Here is a 21,888-nt window from a genome sequence, read left to right on the forward strand (position 1 = left end):
AAAAGCAGTTGCAAACAAGGCATCTGTAATATGCTCTTACATGTTTATGATCTATTTTTATAGCCAAATTGTGATATCACATTAAACAGTAATAACTTCTCATGATATAGCTAGCATAGTTCATTTTGTATGTACTAACAAGACCTAGAAAAAGGTAGAATCTGGACTATCCCTCAGGACACGAAAATACACATCTTTTACAAAACTATTCCAGGAAAAATGTTATATAGAATTACTTTTGGGATAAATAGTTTTTAGGCAGAGCTTAAATGATGCATACAAAGAAAGGTGCTCTTTTCTTTCCCAGCATTCGTGACTGAAATCATCGTATCAAATGAGTAATATACAGCTATATATAATAATAATCAAGAATCCTTACAGTTGTGAAAGCTCCTTTAGATCCTTAAATATATATGAAGGTAGTGATTCAATCTTGTTGCTAGCCAAATCTCTGCAGAAACAGCCACAGGTAGGATACAGTAAGTTCTTACTAGGCTAAGTAATTTTACAGAACAGTTTTGCAATTTCAAGACACAGAGTTTTTTTCAATTTGCCAAATTGGATATTATTTATTATTTAAGTTTTCAGAAACTTGGACTATAAAATAATATTAAAACAAGGTGAGACGCTAGATCCATCAGATCTCTCTTTGTCTAGTTAGTTCAGATACACCATTAGATACATAATTTATTATTATTTACATCAAAAAGAAAATAAAATACTCTTAATTTGGGTGGTGGGAAATAAACACATTACTTCATGTTGGGAATTCTTCCACATGGGCTAACCAGCACATCTTTCTCTTAGTTCTTCTCTACCTTGCTCTTTACTTTCACTAAACATAAATCCTAATAATTGTGGACGGATAAGTAAAGGTCTCAATCTGACTGAAACAAGCAAACTAGTCTAAAAGATTCTGAATGCATGCATGCACCTAGACTGTGGTGATGTAAGATTAATTAATATTGTTCTGTTCACGGAATATAACTACCTTGTGAGCAAACCCCTCAATATTATTGATACATTGATATTGGCTATTTATTCCTTGTTAAATATATAGGGGAAAAAAATGAGGATGGGTGCTATCTCCAGAGCATCTTATATGAAATAGAGTTTATGATAAATGATATTTCCAATATTAATTATAAAACTTTATGACTTGTTGTACAAGTAAGAGAAGAAATCTACTCACAATTCGTCTAACATCTGTAGAGAAGAAAAACAATTTTCATTTAAAGAGCTGATTTTATTTTGTCTCATCACCCTGAAAGAATAAAACAAACTTATGTTGCTGCTTTTTGACATCTATTTGATTTTGGAGAAAACTTTTTATAAACTTCAAAAATTCTCTCTTCTCTGCATCTTTAAATACTTGTCCAGTTTGGTTAAAAAGCTGATTGGACCTAAAAGCTTTCCATTTTTCCATTTGATACATAACTTTTATTGCCTATACACACATGTATTTGTGCATATATATATATATATATACACATATATCCTTGTAGAAGGCTAGTATAAATGGTCTGAGGGCAGGAGGAAGACTAAAATAGGTTGGAAGGCTTGTGACCTAACTGCATCTCAGGCACTGGCATGTGGCTGTGCACATTTCCCTTCACTCGTATTTCATTTGCCTGCTCCTTTAGCTTGCTCCTTTAACAAACAACCTGGATTTTAAAAGCAAAGAGAAAGCCAAGAATATGAGTACTGAAAAAGAGACAAAAATTCAAAGTGGCAGGTACCGTGGAGCCTACTAATCTAGCAAAATGTGGAAGGGGTTTTCTGAAGATGATTACAGTATCACTGAGGAAACTGGGAAAAAACTGATGAGCCAGCCAACCCACCAGCCAAACAAACTCTTTAAAATGAAGAAACAAGTTATGTATTTTGTATATTTGCTGCTTTTCATTACAAGCTTTTTGTCTCCTTTTCCAAGTAAAAAGTTAGGATAAGAATTTCCAAATCTTAATATCAGTCAAAACTTCTTTGATTAAGTTTAGTTACATATATCAATGTACTTTACATTTGTAAATGTAAACAGTGGTTACTCTGTATGACCCAAGCATTTTAATTTCGTCTCCTTGAGATCTAAATAAGCATAATACTCAGGAAACATATAGGCTGTAATGAATCAATTGACGGCACTCTGGCCTGCTAGCGTCTCCTATTACTTACAGTACAGTTAGACTGTTGCAGGAGAGGAATGTGACATTTCTTACATGATGGATATGGTTGCCTTCAAAGTCTCTGGGATACAGAAACAAAACATCAATCACTGAAAATAAATTCAATCAGTTATTCTAAGGTAATTAAAGAAAAATACCACCAGAACTTCATGACTACACAGAAGAGAGTGAGAAGCAGATGTATTATTTCTGCACACTTAGTTGGTGGCTTCAGACCATCAGTCCTGCACTGACCCAGCAGGCACTCTGTATGATCCAGCACCCCATTAAAATAAGTGGTATGGAAGCACCGTACAAAGATAACAAAATAACATTTTTTCTAGTGAAATAAGATAGACTTACAGCCAATTTAGTCTTGGCATATACTGGCACAGAGGTTTACCAGGCAACCGAGCAAGAGAATTATTCATCATCTCTCTGAAAAAAAACCAGAAATAGTGTAGCAGGCTATATTTGCCGAAAATTACGTTACAGAAGAAGGATATGTATCTTATGTTTGTACTTTTGAAAAAAAAAAAAGGCAGTCAAACTTGACTTGTTTATTATAGTCTTGAAGATAGTATAATTTTCTTAAACATCCATGTGTTTTCCCTAGGGCATTCTGCAAAGAACTTATTGATTACCAGGTAACGGAAAGATGTTTGCTTCACTGCTGTTTAAATAAAACACAACAGGTCAATACAAGTATTTTGACTATACAGTGATAACGTGACTTCTATGGGTGATGAGGAATGGGGATATGGAGGGAGGTTTCCCTCTGGTCGGCAGGAGAAGAAGGTCCCTTGTCTTTGGGACTGGAGAGGGCAGTGACAGGATACGGACAGGGTCTCAGCAGAGAGGCCAGGCTGCTGCCGTGGGGCAGGAGCAATGGGTCCCTTCGCCTCCTCCACCTCGGCTCTGGAGGACGTCTGGCACCCATTGTTGCAGCTGTCACCTCGTTGCCCTCTTAATGCCATTGTCTTTTTACCACTTTTCCCACCCATCTCTCCATATTTTTCCAGACACCACATGTCTGCTACTGCCAAAATCCTCCTACTCTAGCAGATATCATCTGGGAGTAAGAAAAAGCCACAGGTGTCCTGCCAGCACTCCATGGTGAGCAATCAGTCATTATAAAAAAAGTTTTATATATATATGCCCTTTCTGTTCTGTTCTGTTCTGTTCTGTTCTAATATGCTTTCAGTTCTTATTCCATACTTACAGGAGAATAAGCGATTTGAGTCCGTAAAACGTTAATGGAGATATCCGATTTATCTTATTATTTTCAATTATCCTATAAATTACAGAAAAGCATGTATCAGATTGATAATTGGCTGCAGTCTTAAACTGAACAGGTGATAAAAAGTAACATACTTGGAAGTGGTTTTCTTCAAATTTCCATTCAAACTACTTAAAAAACTAATCCACTACTCCTTAACAGATCAGGGTGCTCACTGAATTAATTTCCTTTCACAAAAATTTAATTTAAAAAAAAATTAACTTAGATAAGTTACCTATTTTCAACTTAGAAAAAAAGTATTTTCCTGCAAGTTTTTAAAATTCTTTAATCAAAACACTTGGAATGGATTCTCTGTGAAAACAAAGTAGTACCACATAATGGCATTCCACAGCAATCCAGCAGTTCCAAACATGCAGAAGAACGTTAGACATGTTATTATTTTCTTATTTTAAATAGCTTTACTGAGTCAAAATAGTATTTCATTTTCATCTGTCTGAAAAGCAGTAATAAATTAATATTTCAGATTATGATAGTCATTTTGTCTGGGACATTTCAAGCATCACTTATAAACCCCTCAAATTCTCTCTCTAATGTTTTATAGTGTCCGAGTTATTTAATGTATTAATTTGTAACAACTACTCACACACATTATTTAGTATTGTAAAAGTTATCAGTCATCGGAGCCATTAAGGCCCAAGAACTAATTTCAACTCTCACCAAAATCAATTGGATTTTCACCTGGCACACTGCAGCAAGAATTCCCTAGTCATTATCTAGGTGTAAGTACTACTATGCACAAAAGAGAAAGCAATCCAGATATTTGTCTTACTTTAATTATTCCTTGAGAAAATAAACATACAAATAAAAAAACCCCAACATACAGCCATTCAAGTCTGTGGAGATCTTCAAAGACACCAGGCTTCAAACTAGTTATCTTGTTGTTACTCAGGTATCTAAAACAAGACCAAAAAATGATAAATGAATGGAATGATTAATTAGCATCAGATGCATGAAAATAAATGTTATGATTTTTTTTTCCTTGATAATTTATCAGAATAAAGTTTAATACATTCATAATTATAATTTCTTATTATGGTAATTTTCGTGCCTTTCTTTGAGAGAAAGGCAGGACTCTAGTGAGGACTTTCAGAGCAATTATGTAGAAGATTTTATCTTATCTATGAGAAAGCACAGCAAGCTAATTATTTGCACTGTATTATATTTTAGGCCCTTCCCAGTTTCCTTCTGTGGAATGATTAATTCCATGAATGTTCCCAGGATCCCATTCAGTCTTTGCTAAGGACATTAGCCATAAATGTAGATGTGAGAATCAAGGAAAAAGGAAGTCTGAAAAATGAATGGAGAAGGGTACTATAAATGGTCTGGGAAGGTAAAGACAGCAGCTGTAATGACAGATAATCAACTACACTCGCATGACAGCAAAACAAGAAGTACATAATTTCAAAATTTTCCTTCTAAAAACATTGCAGAAACAAAATCTGAACTGGACAATGCAATTTATGTGTTAGCTCTTTCACTGACTATTCTCCTTCAAAGTTAGAAGCACCCTTCAAAAAGCTGCTGCAAAATAAAGAAAAAAAGTGCTCTTTGCCTTACCAATACTGGTTACTTTAGTTTGCTTCTGCAAATCAGAATACACTACTGACAAGTTTTCATTCATCACAGTCTCTCACTTCTGTTTTATTCCTTTTGCATTCCCTCTGCCTTTCTGCAGGGTAACTACTTTACTGTCTGCTTCTTCCATTCTGAGGATCTGGGGAGTAGGAGTGAAGTATGGAGCCCACTTGTATTATCAAAGTACCGTCCTGACAGATAAACTTGCAGAGATAGCTCTTAATCTATCTTGGTTTTCTCAATCCAATAATTGAGTATAAGATTTGGATCATTTTGCAACTTCCTAACCTGGAATCAAATAAGGGAGGGACATCTATAGTGACTCTCAGAGCTTTTCTTGCTGCTTTTTACTTCAGTATTTAAAAAGCCATACTTACAGTTTTGTCAAGTTGTATAAACCTTTGAAAGCACGTTCAGATACAGCTCTGATTTTATTATTTTGAAGATACCTAAGAAGATATAAAACCACCAACAAGTAATTCTCTAAGCATGCAAAGTCAAAGCAAACATAAATAACCAACTAAAATCCATCCACTAAACCGAATGCACATATGATACTTGAAGCTGTCAAACTTGCTACACTTAAAATTTGACAATAACCATTTCACAGCTATAGCTGCAAAGACTGTAAAAGTGTTTTAAAAGAAATAACCCCTCCCCCAAAAGAATTACAGAATTAATTCAAAGGATGCTTGGTCTGTCTGAGATGAACAATGAAGTGGTTGTTTGCGACCTCCTGTTTAGGTCTGAACCTTGCAGTTCTCACCTGTGTAATGTGGTTTTTATGTTTAGCCAGTTTTTCCTTGGTGAATGTTAAATTAAAATGTATTTTTGGATTTATATTTATAGTAGAGAATTTTCAAAATGCTGCACTTTTAAGATAACATAATGAAAATGTAAAATGAATCTTTCCAATCTTCTGTAAACTAAACAATATCAATTTGTTCCTTCTGTTTATCTACTTTGATGAAGTGATTTCAACTGCAAACATTAATTCCTTTACAAATAATTTTAAAGCATTAAAGTGTTATTCTCTGAGTAATATTTAAATATAAATAATTTTAATGAAATTTCAGCTAATAAAGTGTTCAAATGCATTCCTGTTAAAAAGCATTAAGAAATCTGATATTGGATGCTATGAAATAGGTTTGTGTCAAACACTGCACAAGAGCTTTCTGAAAACTGGTCAGAAAGGTGTGAAACTAATATTAAGAACCAATGTTTTGCACAGATAGATATGGACTTATTTCTTTTAATGAAAAAATATCTTTCAAGATGTCAAGGTCACCATGGCACTTAACTTTGTGAACACAAGATGGTGCTGCAGCACAGCACAGTTTCCATAAAAGTTACATTCTGGTAACAAGTTTGCTTTACATAGAATTAGAGAAATTAAGAATTAAGTGCAGAAGTCTGGAGCACGGCTCCTATATGACCAATTCAAGGCACTTAACATTCCTGGAAAGTTTTCCAGGTTACAGTTTTTGAACATCATATATGCTGCACGTCATAAAACATAAGTCAGTATTGTGTTGGCATAACAATTTCACTAGCTGTGAACTTGGTACCAGACGTAATTAGGAATAAACCCAAGCAGCATGGACGTGAGCTTCCCATGATAACAGGAAGCTTAAGTTTCCAAACTTTTGTTTTTCAGAACAATAGATTAAGTTACTTGATTTTCATCTGGAATATTACTGTTCATTATAAATGTAACTTCCTTCAGACACTATGAAAGTTTAGCATTTTTCTGGTATAAAATAGTAGATATAAAAAATTGAATATGCAGAAATTATGTTTGTACAGAAAGAGAGATGTCAAATCAAGGTATTTGAGCCAAACACGTTAAACAATTAGATGAGCTACTGAAGGGTAAGACAAAATAGAGTTTTGAGCATAAACTGAGGATGAGAGATGTTAAGCTCTCTTTATGCGTATGTGAGAGGGAAAAGATGAATATTTAAGACACTAAATAGATATTTTAAGTTGAAGCACTCCTTACAGATTTTTAAGGTCTTGGTATTTCTTGAAAATGTCAGCAGAAAGTTTCCTTAGCAGATTCCTCTGAAGAGACCTGTAGGAATGAATGTACACAGTGAAACTACTTTCTCAGCTTTCTACAGCACTGCCACTTCTGTTATTCAATAAGAGCAGCTTTCGCATTGCTAAATAATAAAAGCAACATGATACCATCCGAAAATGCTACTTCAGTTTGTCTGAATATTTGTACCTATTTAAGCAGTAGGCCACATCCTTTATCATGAAAAAAAAATATTCTTCCATATGCTCGGAGCAACTAACAAAACAATAGTTAAATCTAAGATTTAAAGTGTTGAGTGTGAACTAAACCACAGATTTATTTCAAACCTCAAACGTATATAAAGCTTGTTTCCCAGTGCATGTGTCCCTGTGTCTCCATCTCCAGTGGGCACCCACTCTAGTGTCTTGTCGAGAACAAAAATTGTTCAGGATACGGCTGGATTAGAAGAGAGTCCAGCCCAAGAGCCAGTTGAACTGACTCGCTACTTTTTACAAAGCTAAAGCTAGGCCACGATTTTTGAAGCCTTTGTTGACCCTAAGCCAACAGCCAGTTTAATATTCGACATTCCACATCAATCTTTGCTATAACGTATTGCAGAATTTGAACATGGGCCCAATAAGGAGAACCTCAGCCAACACCTGAGCATGAACTGGTACTGAACAGGGGAGATACGTTCTGCTGCTCCACAGGGAAGATCTTCAGGTAAGGACACAGTGCTGCTCTCTGCTCACCATGGAGGAAACAGGCTCTCAAACAATGATGTGCAATCTAAGAGCAATAGCAACCAGTCCCTGACTTCTCCAAAAGGTTTGGCTTACACATATGTACCTGTATAATAATCCTGCCCAGACCAAATGCTTTTAAATGACAGTGTATTCAGAGGCATCTAATGACAACTAAGAACATTTGCTCAAGCAGGTAGTTCCACTAAGTGCAAGGCTATTGACTTTACTGGCAGGAATACAGACTAGAAATATTGGCATGATCATAGAATAATTTCTTTCAAAGATTTCTTTGGATTTCCTGAAACTGTTGCTAGCTCAAGTCACCTTTACAGAGATGAAATGATCACTTCATGCAGAGCTTCTTTAGTTCCTTTTCTCTCCTTTTATGCAGGGAAAATCTGTACTTAAAAAATTTTTAGACTTGTCAACAGAAAGACACTATGCTTTCAGAAGCACCAGTGGAGCAAACAGGTCATAGTTATAAGGCTGCAGTTGGGAAAAGGTTGTAGGATTGATAGTCAAACCTGAGCAGAGCAAGAAACCACTTTTCCTCTCTACTCACATTATGGTGATGTTTGCAGAGACTGATGGGACAGCACGCAGTTTGGCAGCATCACAGATCAGCTCCAGCCCTTGGCAGCTACACTCTGCTGGCACAGCACCAGCCACTGCATGAGAACAAGAACATGATTTTGGCAAAAGATGGGATGGGTGGTGTGATGGAATGTGAAAAAAAGAATACGGTGTGAAAAAACAGTGAGCACAAAGACAGACATAACAGGCTGTGTTAAACAGAAATTAAGGTATATGTTTTTATGCAATCTACCTAGACCTAGGAAGAACCTAACAAGAAATATAAAGGGACACAAAAAGTTATGCTACCTCTTCATATCTGAAAGATCTTGTAAAAGCTCTTAAGCTTTAGGCTTGATATACAAGAATCAGCAAAGATTTTTTTTTTTAATTTTATTTTATTTTTCTGTGGCTCCTTCTTTACATTATTCAGTTCTCTTATACTTACTAGAATAATCACAATTCTGTCCAGGTGAAAATGGGATGAAAATGTCAGGAAGTCTTTGTTCCCTTTCACCCCATCTCTCTGCTCTGAGTTGGCATAGGGTGATAGTGTAGAGAGTCAGAAAATCTGTATGAAGGGACAAATGCCCACAGAAGTGGAGGGTGTCTGCAAGAATGATTTAATGTATGAAAAAGTGAATTTGGAAGAATGTTGCCTTCATTTCATTCTGAAATATGTGTGTTTCGCAGCCTTTCCAGTGGTATCAATATATTTAGAGAAACACTTATATTACCCTCCCAACTGGCTTATGTTTGAGGCTTCTCTTACAGAAAATGTGTCACTCTTAGTGGAACTGAAGTTACCTTCAGTGCACTTGTTGATCTGAGAAATTAATTCTGTTTCATTATAAATGACACTGCATTATATTTCTCTCTCTAGTAAGCATATTTACTTCGTATTTCTTTCTAGGAATCATTAGTAATAATCACACAAATATCTGTAATTACTTACAGCACTCAGGTGTCTTTGCCTGAAATGCATACAAAGATTTCAATTTATTATATTTGTCCTGTGTATAATGTTTATCAAATTGCCCAGACCATCCATTGTTGTCTTCTAATAAAAAAAATAAAAAAGAAAAAGATGCATTAGACTAGAAATAGACACTAGAAATATATATGCTAAATTTAGTTGCATCAACTTTTATCTAAATAACATGATAAATGTATAAAAATATGTGTGTTAAATAGCATATGTCTGTTAAATGTATTTAAGTAGGTATGTTAACTAACAGTAGCAGAAATGCTCCTTAGGATGGTACCCACTAGCTGGTGAGTCAAAGTATTAGTGATAACTGAAAGCATGACTTTGTAAGGATAGTTCAACTCTGAGGATGGTTCTTCTTTGCTAGTCATTACAGTCTTAGTTTTTACGCTATGCTAGCAACAGTCTTTCCTCTTGCAACATCACACAGTAATTGTGTAGTTATACCTAAATACAAACCCTCACGTTTTTCTATACATTTTTACATTCAAGAAAGCATCACTACTATATGAACTGTCTTCAAAACACGCAGCCAGAAATAAAATATATTTACTTCTTTGCAACTTTTCCCTTGCTGAAATGGTGTCTCATTTTTCGTGTCACAACTCAGTTGTTTTTACAGCTAGAGAAACGACCTTGAAAGAATCTCCTGCAGCTTGCCTACGGAGTGTCAGCAGATGGAGCTGTTCTGAGGGATGCCTGGCCACCGCTGCCAAAGCTGCAAAGATGCACTATGCATGCAGATTAATAGACTTGATGAAAGGTTCAGTAACTTCAAGCAAACTATCTCTTATCTAGTTAATCGTTGTTATGCATAAATTGAAAAAATTCAAAATCGAAAATTAAAAAGCAACACAAAATCTCTACGTTCAGGAATTGCTCCATTAAGAGAAACGGCAGAGTTGAAAAGTGCCACCATAGCTCGAAAATTAAGATGAACTAATTTATGTCCCTGCAAGAATGGCTTTTTCCCACCCAGAGAAGGCACATTTTACTAACTTCTTCAAGAGCACCTGGTATGCTCTGATGCATTAGGAGTTTTGCCAGTTCAGACCATTGAGCTGATATTTATAAGCAGGCTAATGCATTTGGACAAAACAAAAGGTGTTGACAAACCTGCAGAAATATAGCTCCTGCCTGTTTGAAATATTCAGAATTTCAGTTTTAGGACTCCCTGCAACACAGAATTTGTAACTGATATAATGATGTGAATAGATCCTTTGCCAATCAGTGAGTGCCTTGCAAACCTACTGCCCTGTAGTTTGGGCTGTAATGAGGTTTCCCCCACTGTGATTTCTGAATATTTAGCTAGAGCACATCCATTGACCTTCATTTGCAAGACTGGACCCAGCAAGTGGGACCTGAAGAAATTTGTGGGAATACATTGTTACATGGAGGAGGTGAAATTTAAGAAGAAAGGAATCTTTCACTGGGATTTTTTTAAACAGAAATTTGTAAAGAAGGATTAAAAATGAGAATATGTTTGGAACATAATCATGACAAATGCAGTTAGGAATGCAGTCTCAAAATACTTTTTGAATTTCCAATTCACAATTGCATTCCTAGAAAGTTTTGGAAAACTAACCACTTATCTGCAGATTCTGCATATATAGTTAAAAGCCATCAATTCTAATCCTCCTGTAAGTCAATGAACATTGAAATATAAGTATGAAATGAAAGTATAATTTTTCTGCATGTCCTTTCTTCTGACACTCAAGAGTGGATAGATGAGATTATATCCCACCTGTTAGGATTTTTAAAATGCTTTGCCATGTGAGAAAGGACATACAAGAGGGGGTGATCACTGCACTTCATATCTGCAGAGAAAATGGATGGGCAGTGCCTCCTACACTCATGGGAATGAGGGGAGTGGTTCACTATGAAGGGGAAGTTCACCAGTGCTTTCAAAGAAGTCTGAGTGGCCATAAAAGAGAAGGGGAAAAAAAAGCACAGAGATGAGAGAAGATGGATTATTTTGTGCTGGAAGCATTCCAGTTGTCTGGAGTTTCTGGTCAGTTCATTTTAAATAATGGTCTTTTCTCATGGCATCGATTTTCGTGCCTTCTACTACAAAAACAAAGGCATATCCGAACATAACAAAAAAGAAGTTAGTAAAAGTTTTGTAACCTTAAACAATGTTTGCCTTGAGTCAAGCTTTGTGCCCAAGCCTGGGACAGTCTTTATTTTATACAAACTGTTTTGTCAAACCCCAGAAGAACGTATTGTGCAAATAACTATATTTAGTACAGCTGTTTGGTGAAGCACTCAGTGCCAGAACTGCAAATGACTTTGTGATCATTTAGAGTTTATATGGTAGCTTTGTGACCTGTTTACCTCTGTTGAGACAAGGTTCTCCAAATACTTTAAGAAATGACTGGTAATAGTTGTGATCTTAAAATCCCAAATCTATCATTTAGAGGAGTACAGCTTGGATGAGAAATTGCTTTTTTTCCCAAGCCAGTTCTAAAATAGATTATGTTGGCTGGACTTTTATAAAAAAATGAGTTCTGAGACAAGGCAACAGCAAATCTCCCCCTAATACAGGATAAATTAAATAAGTAATTGTAAACTGGACTTATCTGACTACAGATTAATACACGGTTCCTTGCTAAAAGGTATCAATTTCCATTTCTGACGGGAAAGGAATGAGAAAGAGTATGTTAATTCTGATAAACTATAGATTTGAATAATCCTTTCAATGACAGTTCCAAGAAAACATCAACTTTGCTCAATTAAAGACACATCTCTTATTTAGTAAGGAGCTTACAAACAGGACGTTATCTATATGACTGTCCCCTTTTCTTGGCCATGTCTTCATGGAATATTATGCAGGAAAACGCTGTCAGTTAAATGCATAAGCACTCTAAAGAGACACTGTGTCACCCTTTGATTTTGCCTTTGCTGGTGGACCTATTTCATAACCTGTGGACATCTTTCTTTCTGCCAGCTGTTCAAATATACTTTCTCTTGCTGTAAGTAATTATTTCAGGTGTTAAACAAAGATATCTTTTAGTACAACAAGGAAAACCTGCGTCCTCCAGACAAGAAGCAATTCCTTTGAAAATGTTTACAGATGAAGGAATATAACTGCCCTTTTCCACAGTGTTTTGCGCATACTGATACAGTCTGATAACTTACAGTAAGATCAAAACCACACTGAGATTTCACAAAGCAGAGTGCTGCAGTGCCTGGAGCATTCAACTCTGGGAGTGAATTCCACAGCCCCAGTTTAGATACCCAAGTGGAACAAGGAAGAACCTTAAACTGGACACCTACAAGTCAAGGCAAAGACAATTTAACTCACACCAAACTGTGTGTGACTGCACGCTGATTGTGCTCTGTACCTACTGATTAATTAAAATGTAGCTTGCCTAATTATATGGGACAATGCAATCATATAAAAAAAAAAGACAGATGTTAAATCAATTTAAATAAGGTTATCACTTCTCTGATTGAGGTAGATTACATGCTTACAAAAGTTTATTCTTGATTTTAAAACAAATTAATTAATCTAGTGCAGCTTTTAAGAAAATAGGCAGGCTCAAATGTCCAAAAGATAAATATCTTCTCAATATGTCTTTTTAGTGTCTTTTTCCTGCGAAATATTTGCATAGGGGAGTTTTCCAGTTTATATTTATACTTTTATTCTATATCATTTAATCCAATTTTCTATTCTGATTTATTCTTTAAGTGTTTACGGTTGTTTAAATAAATGTGACAGAATAAATTAAAATAAGTTAACCGAAACAGTCATTTCGTAAGGTTTCCTTAGCAGTAAGCCACTACAGTGCCGATCAGAAGATACGTAAGTCTGGTGAGACATAAAGGTTCCTCTTATCAACAGTATTTGAAGATCTCAATAACATAATTGATTAAAAACCTCCAGAACCTCAGCAAAGCTATTCCACTTGCTGGCATTTGCACATCAGTGTAGACCTGATAATTCAGTGCTACTTTGGATGAATGGCAAGAGCAGTGAGAATAAAATTTGGCCATGTATGAAAAATTTCCACATGAAGCTTGAAAATCTGATCTTTTCCCACATATTGGCTACATTTTGAGCATGCTACTGATTTCCAAGTGTTTTCTTTTTGCTTCATAAACAAAATTTACTATCTAGGGCTCAAAAAATTCATGTTGTCTCATTTTTGTCATCTCACATTTTGAGCATGATGGAAAAAACCGCCATGCCAGGAAAAGATGAGAGTAACTATAACATTATTTACTATTAGTATTCATTTGAAATATAAAATCATCAAGCTCATCTGCAATGTGCCGAGGCAAAAACGGAAAACAGACCCTGTGAAATTTCTCAACCCTTATGAGCAATCTTATAATATTAAAACATGTATCTTTTGTCTACTTGTTTTGAAACATCCCATAGAAATTTTGATACCTGCGATGGAAATCTAGAAGATGATTTAATGAATCTTACAGAGCTGCAATATTTCTCTGTAAGTTTATAGACCTTCTGTGAAACACATATGAAAACAGCATGACATCTGTATATATTGTCATTACTTTCATCCTGTTGAATTTTATAGGTCTTTTTGAGAAATGCCCCGATGACTGCGTGGCACACAGTAACAGATGAGGCCTGTGCTTTTACAGGTAAATAGGTGCAAGATTTCAGACAGCTATTCCCTGCCCCAGTTCTTTTGGAAACCTCTGTGATTTCCAGCCTATGAGCTAGACGGAGCTTAATGAACAGCTATAAGTGAACTTTAGAACTGCAGACCTGAATGCTGCCTTTTGTCTGCAGATTCCTTTGGCCTGGGAGCAACACAATGGTAAATACATTTAGCTAGTGAAGAACTCCTCCAGAGCGTCAGAAACATCTTAAATTAAATCTGCATGTCTGTTCTTGCTTCACTGGATTGGAAAAATGTGGCTATGACACTGTGATTAAAAAACAAATTCAGACACACTACAACCTTTGCTTAACTGCCAAAAAAATAGTTGTGCAGAACTATCAGCAAAATTGTCCAGAAGCCAAATTTCTAAACACTGAAGAAACTTGTGCTCTCAGAATAGCTCAGGCTACTTTGTTCCACTAACTACCCTACATAATTAAAGACTCTGCTTATGAAAAAAAGATAAAATGAAACACCCTAGCCTGGTGTTCCTTCCATTCCCTTTTATTTATTGCTAGTAAGTAGAGTGGCAGACAACTATGTAACAGTAGTCGCTGTTTTTTTAATGCCCAAATCACAGTGAAACAATCCAGTCTACAGAAGTGCTAGGGAATACGTCAAATGCAGGTGATTTTGGTTTTGAAATTAATAAGAATTCTAATGCTTGCTCTTCTAACAATTCTTATGTTAAACAACTTTTAATTCTAAACATGATTTATATCAGTGTTATTTGGACATAACCATTTCCCCATGAGATTTAATAATATTAAATGAAGAACCTATTTCAACAACCAGTCCTGAGACAAAGCGTAAGAGCTATTCATTAGTGTGAAATGACAATAACTTTAATTTTAAAGAAAGCATGAACCATATCTACTGAATTCCCAATTAAGTCTAAGAAAAGAAGAATTAAGGCTTTTATTTGTGACAGTTATATGTCACAGACTGCATGGAAAGATACTGTATCTTATATCTCCTTTTTCTGTGACAACTTGCAGGAGATAACCTAGATCTTTTTCATCTAGAGAAAAAAAAAAAATCACTGCTAGAACAGAGCTTCTGAAGAATCTTACCCAGTAGTATCTAGGAAGCCTAGCACATGGGTTACAAACACTGATTTTTTAAAATATCTGAGCTTTTAATTAGTTTCCTAACTTAGGTAAGTGATGATTCTTTGCTCAGTGAAGACAGTGGGACCTTTCCCATAGATTTTAGTGGAGTCAGTTAAGGTCATTTGTCACCAGGCTCAGCTTTGCTTCATAGGAGATGTTGTAGTTGAAAGCTCAGGTGGTGTGACTGAAGATTTTATATTGGTCTTATTGTTTGTATTTTAAATTAGAACAGAACATCATAAATCAAAGAACTGCACAGATTTTGACTGCATGTTTAAGTATTATCAAACCTTAATGGAAGTTAGGAAAAACTTTTCAATCTGAAAGCAGGACTATTTATAAAGAAACAAGTGCTCCTGTACCTCACATCCAAGGGACTTTCAGAACCTGTAACTACGGGATGCTGACACATAGTGCTAAATATATTAGAGACAATCAGCAGGACTTAATCTTAGACTTCAAGTCATATTAAAAAATACATTTTCAAATTGGCCAAGCAGGATGTAAACTTCAGTGATTCCCCTGAAAGGAGAAAAGTTCAGTACTCAGTATTGCTCCATTTACAACTTTGTACCAAACTAAAATCAAGACCTGATGGATGATTTTGGAGCAAGAAACTTGCGGTAAGCTACACTGCAATTTACTGGGAGGCTTCTCCCCAAAAGCTGGCATTATACTAGCATCAGAGCTAATTCACAGTTATGATGAACAAATTATACTGACTATCCATCAGAATGGCTGGAATACTAGGGTCAATTGCCACAAAGATCTTAGAAGTTCACACAGGAAAAAAACTACTCTGTCTCTCAGTGATTTAAACTTTAACTACATTAAGAATTTTTGCAGCACTTTGTAACTAGAATGATATGACTACGAAATGACCCAGTAACAAAGAGTTAATTACACAAAAGTTGTTAGACTGATAACCTTAGACTTTTACCACTGCATGTAAAAGCAGTAAAATATTATTTGGAGACAGTTGACCTTACCTAGGACAAAAGTTTGCTCATTGAGTCTTCTAAGTAGATGGCATATCAGGGAACTTTTAAAAACAAAAGATAAAGTGCTTAAGTTTCAAAATTTAAATAATTAGGGAATAGATCTTTTTTGCTGTTTTTTTAAAGCTAGAGAGTTGGGATTTTGAAAAGAAATATCCATAGATCAAACATTACTTATCTTCTCTCCAGAGTCGTAGAGTACATTTGTGTTATAATTTAACATCTCACATTTTTGCAATTTGTCGTATGTCAGAATTTATCTAAATATGTACGTACTTTAGGGTAATTAAATACATGTGAACAGTAAAAAGCTACATCACAAATACTTTTGCTCTGTTACTTTTGTTTTGCATTCGTCAACTGTTGGTTTTATCTACTGTTGCTAGTTTAAATTTTGTTTTGCTTATCGTTAAGCATCACTGTCAAAGCAGAGGATCCAGAATGTTTCTTCCCATGAATATGGGATTGGGAATACATACTTGGCAGTTTTACTATGCCATTTGGCTTCAAAGGGCTTTGCTTAGAGGTTTTTTAGAATATATTAACAGTAACATTGCAGCACTAATGTCTTCAGTGTAAAAAATACTCTTTACTTGTTTCAGGAATAATTCCCATGTCAACACTACGATAGCATGAGACGAATAGAATCTGTGATTATGCCTCATATTTCTCCTCCCTGCTCATGTTTAAAAAAGCAATGAAGACAACAGATGTTCTACACGCCATATATAAACACCAGGCAGCTACAGAATCAAATCTTACAGATGTAAATAAACATGAAAAGCTCTTCCTTGGAAAATTATGCCGAAACTGTTACAATTGAAATTAAATATAGTCTCAGTAGGACAAAACACTATTGAACTTGCTTTGTGTTGTCAACTTGAGCTTTGATTAAGCTTGGGCCCAGGAGGATAATGGAACTGCAATATTTTAATTTTTTTTAGTACACTTTGAATTTTGCTAACAGAAAAAAATAGCTTGAAGTGAAACATGATACAGGCTAAACTGTTTAACAATGTACTCAGTCTTTTTAAGAACTCAGTGCCTCAGAAAGAATGAGCAGAGGGCAGAAGAGCAGAGAAAAATTTACAGCCATACTCAAGTGCCAAAAAAGAAAGTCCTAAAACCCATGACCTTTAATGACAAATTATGAGGCTTTAAGTAGATAATTTTTTTTTTTAAATTATCATGTTCATGACAAATATACAGAGACACCCACTTCTTGACAGACTATGTTTTCAAGTTCAAAAGGCAGAACTAGATTTTCCATGCACATTTAAGGTTATCTACTGATAGTTTGGAAAGTACCTTCCATCAATTCAGGCATGATAAATTGCTAGCTGCCTCCTTTTATTGCTGTTTACCACACTGTCTCAAGATCTTCCCCACTGGGATATCACATACATTTTTTTATTTGGTTTGGAAACCCGACTAGGTGACAAAGGCACTTGAGTTTTCAGAGAAAAGTGGCTTCACTCTAACATATCAGCTACAATTCACCCCTATTCCAGAAGCAGAAGAAATGCTGAAGTTGAGGTGGCCAGCAGGATGTCCACACCCTGAGGTTAAGGACTAACACTGCAGTCTGAGACTTAGATTTTTCTCCCAGCTCTACCTGTGACACTAGTTACATGTCATTTCACTTCTCTGGATCTTAGTTTTATGTATATTATCTGGACATGGAGAGCATGGTGGAAGTGAAAAAGGAAGCAGATTTGGAGAAGACACCATGAAGCCAATCTTTATGTGCCTAGGTTGTATATGAAGAGTGATTACAGCACATATGAAAACATCTGTCAGTGAGGATTTGGTTTAGTTTGAAATATTTCTAACAATATTTTGCTGTTGCCAGGCTTGCAGTGCATGAAACAGGATTAATACTGAAAAACATCTTGAAGATTACAATCCTAAATATCTCCATAGGAATTAAGCAAGGAATGAGAAAACTTTACTCATTAAAAGAGGAAAGGAACAAAAATGCTACAAGATACGTGGAATGAGCAGTTTCAGTATTTTCAGAGGCTCTTACCATGTTGATCTCTTTTGCACAGAAGCCTTTTACTTTTTGTTTCAAGGTCATTTGAAGAGTTTTACAAAGTAAATGACTTGGAAGATCTGCCTGTGCTTTTTACGTTAGTTGCTTCTCTGCTTGTTTCATTTACTGATGTTTCTTAAAAGTGATATTTCAGTAAATGTAATTGCTGTTAATATTCAGCATGCATAGGGGGTTCGATTGAACAGCTAGACTTTGGATTTTCTTATGTTTAGAGTATCTGTTCTTTGGTTTTGTTTTTGTTTTCTCCAAACAGTAGTATTACAGTTTTCAAAGGAAGTGTGGTTTGTTTTTTCTTTTCTTCTTCATCAGTATTGTCCTTTCCATCACAGAAAGAACTACTGTCCATGACAGATTTTTGCTTTGTGTTTCCTTATATTATAATACTGGTTTGTACATAATATATATGGCAAGTCTTCACTCAGTTCTGTAGACTTGAAATAGTGCTTTATCATTGCTGGAGAAATTATTAGTAAACTAGTTAGTTGCTTTATCTAGCCATGTTTGATATATATATAAAACAAACAAACAAACAAAACAAATCCACCAACAAAAAACAAAAGCTATGCTTGTCGGGTTGAATGTTGTAGACTGGCCACCTCAAAGCTCCTATTCAAATTTATGTAACATGAAAGTGTGCAAGAATTCAAAAGTTGAATTAAGTACTTAATTAGAGTACCTTGTTGACAAGATTAAAATTTCCAGTGGTACCGCATGAAATAATTACTACACTGGAACAATTTCATTTTGAATTGCTTTTGTGTAAACAGAAGCAACGACTTCAATATTTATAACTATATTCAACTGATATATCAGCAGATATAACTGCTGGCATAAAGCAGATATACTAAAGTGGTCCTAGGAAACTGTAGGAAAAGAAAAAAAAAAAAGAAAGTCCAGAAAATGTAGACGTTCTTCTGTTTCAGGAGCTAATCAATGAGGCTTCCTTTCTTAGACTAAGCAAGATGAATAGTCAGAAAACAGGGTATCCCACAAAGGTACCCACACTTCCTACAGTGTAGGCGCATTGCAGAAAATCTCATCAGGACTTTCCATGTACTCAGGCAGGGAAGCAACTCTTCCTTTATTCCAACAACAAGTTTTGACTGCAACACCAGATTTAAGAAAACATTACTTCTGACTATGACTGTAATGCATTATATATGGCATTCATTTCCAAATGAGAACATAAGGTGAAGATATGAGAAAAACGGTAATAACATAGTTTTCCTGGTAAGTCAATACAATGACTCTTCATCTTTTGTAATTTAGACTTTCAGAAATTGAGGCTAAGTCATTCTTGAAGTACTATACCCAGAAGAGGATTCAGTATTGCAGCTGAACTGTCTTGCAGGCTAAACTGTCTTGCACATCCCATTACAAAACAGTACATCCTAGTTGCCATTTGATCAAGATGTACACTTTCAGCAAGTTCTTGTACAATAGACTTACTGGTGCTATGCAGAAATGAAACATGGGCAAAGCACCTGTTTACAGTACTTGGAATTCTTTAAAATGGCACCACTTTGACCAATTTCTCCCACCGTAGGGCAAGATAATTACAGAAGAAGATTAGAATTAGAGCAAATTTTGTTTAGGATTTTGATTACTGGCAACAGAAAGTATATTTATGGCATCAGCAAATGACATAAAACTAGAAAAAGCTTCAAGTCCCTTAGATGAGATTAAGAATTAAAAGTGACTTTCATATGGAGTAAGATGCTGAAATTTGATAAGTATAAGAATAAGATACTATACAAAGGAACAAAAATCAGCTTTACATGTATACAATGAGAAAAGCTATATTCAAACCCTACTGACTCTGATGAGAACTACCATATTTTGCCTGAAATTTGGTTCAGAAAATTTCTTTTAGTACACGTAGTTTGGAAATTTCACTTAAATTTCACACACGCCCTCCATCCCCCAAATCTTATAGCAGCACGTCTGGCTGGGACAGGCACACAGTTCACCTGCTTGGCTCTGGGGAACGGGAGGCAGCGTGTGAGGCAGGGCACCACGCATCTGGCTGCCCTCCATGGCTACAGGCAAGCTAGTAAGGAATAGGAAGGCTAGTTTCCCCATCTGCCATAGATCAGCAGTTCTGGGGAGTAGCTCTGAAACTTTCCAGACTGTTAGTAAGCAAGTAAGTAAATAGAATGTGCTAGAGTCAGTTTTCTCCCTTAGAGTCGCAGCTGACAACAAAATGGTTAAGCCCTCTCCGTGCAAAACATAGGGAGGCCTTTCCAGATTATCCCATGTCTGTGCCACCCTCTGAGGTGTGTCCAGACACAACATGAGCTGTGCTGGTGTCATGATCACAACTAAACAGCACGGGCAGGTAAGTGCCAGACAAAGCTCTTACCCTCACCCTACTCAGTCTGCAGGAGAGGCAAAGCCTACAAACCAAGTCAGGCCCACAACTAGCCTCCAGCAGGGCCAGGAGTGACAAGGATCACAACAGCAGGCAGTAGTGACCTAACTGTGTAGTCTGACATCTCCAAACAGCAGAGCAGTGCAGCTTGCGCAGCATACTCACACAATCATGTTTTTTTCTCCCATATCAGGACATAAGTGATTTCTGAAAAACTTTGAAAATTCTTCTAAATTGCATTACCCAGCCAGCTCTTAAAGTCACATTAAGCTTTATAGACACTCTGTTAGTGCATACATCTACCTTTCCTCAACAGAGATCTTTGCTAGATCATGCATGTCCATTTGTACACATCAAAATGACACAAACAAATTCAAGGCAGGGATAAAACTAGATAAGCTGATACCATGCACAAACAAAAACACGGTCCATCCTTATTTCCTAGCAAATGGCTTGTTGTGTGGCTTTACTAGCTAAACCAAAGACCTGCTGTATGCTGTTGAAAACATTTAACTTTCCTATTTCTAATGCTCTGCAGCTCTCTATTTAGTGTGAGTACTGTGTGAGTTTCAGTGACTGCAGGTTCCAGAAACCAAAAACATCCTTTCTGCCACGTACCACAATTGTCTTCATCGGCTCGATTCCCACAGTCATCCTCACCGTTACAGTGAAGTTGTTGGGGCAAACACTTTGTGATATTGCCACATGGAAAGTAGCCCAGGGGACATCTGATCCCAAATCCAGAAACATGATCTTCCAAAGAGTCACAAATGACTAGAAACAGAAAGAATATGCTCACTTTAAGATGTGCCCTTAATGTTTAAATATCTTTGAGATTAAGCTTTTACAATACTCGTTTGCTTTTGAAATTAAATATCAAGTGATAAATAAACTAATAGATATTAGTTCATGGCACTTGCCATTACAATAGCATATTAAGTACTTATTAACTTGGCAAAACCCATTTGTATCAGCTAATAAAAATTTGCTTTGATATAGAGCAAAAAGGTAATTCCTCCCCATGCATCCTAGTATTAAGATGAAAACACTAATCACACAAGACAAATGATCTAAGGTCACTACCTAAAAGGATTGTCTTTGCACTTGAAATTAATGTATTATAGCAATATACAAGATAAACTATGCAGAGATTAATTATATCAACTTTTACTGAAATTTTAGACCCAAATAGTTAAGTCCATTTATACAAAGTTAGAATTATATATTTTAAAATGTATTCTAATTTTAAAGCGATTACTTGTAAACTGGTAAAGGACCAAAGAACAAGGAAAGTAAGATCAAAACTGTGATGCAGTTTTGCTGAAGAATGAGTATGATGACATAAAAGTGCCA

At 35.7% G+C, this 21,888-nt stretch overlaps 1 protein-coding gene across 1 annotated transcript in view; it reads right to left on the reverse strand.

The window, feature by feature from the left end:
• The window catches only part of RXFP1 (relaxin/insulin-like family peptide receptor 1), a 29,743-nt gene extending 8,488 nt beyond the window's left edge, over nt 1-21,255 (reverse strand). The window contains exons 1-11 of the mRNA XM_008945623.1: nt 21,154-21,255; nt 9,332-9,436; nt 8,366-8,471; nt 7,040-7,111; nt 5,415-5,486; nt 4,284-4,355; nt 3,385-3,456; nt 2,526-2,600; nt 2,173-2,244; nt 1,193-1,264; nt 380-451 (exon numbers count right to left, since the gene is read on the reverse strand). Coding sequence (XP_008943871.1) covers nt 380-451; nt 1,193-1,264; nt 2,173-2,244; nt 2,526-2,600; nt 3,385-3,456; nt 4,284-4,355; nt 5,415-5,486; nt 7,040-7,111; nt 8,366-8,367 — 581 coding nt within the window. The 5' untranslated portion in view covers nt 8,368-8,471; nt 9,332-9,436; nt 21,154-21,255. The remainder of the gene's footprint in view (nt 1-379; nt 452-1,192; nt 1,265-2,172; nt 2,245-2,525; nt 2,601-3,384; nt 3,457-4,283; nt 4,356-5,414; nt 5,487-7,039; nt 7,112-8,365; nt 8,472-9,331; nt 9,437-21,153) is intronic.
• Nucleotides 21,256-21,888: the final 633 nt, after the last annotated feature.

This window comes from Merops nubicus, unplaced genomic scaffold (assembly GCF_000691845.1).
Source record: "Merops nubicus isolate BGI_N331 unplaced genomic scaffold, ASM69184v1 scaffold16838, whole genome shotgun sequence".
Classification (NCBI taxonomy): domain Eukaryota; kingdom Metazoa; phylum Chordata; class Aves; order Coraciiformes; family Meropidae; genus Merops; species Merops nubicus.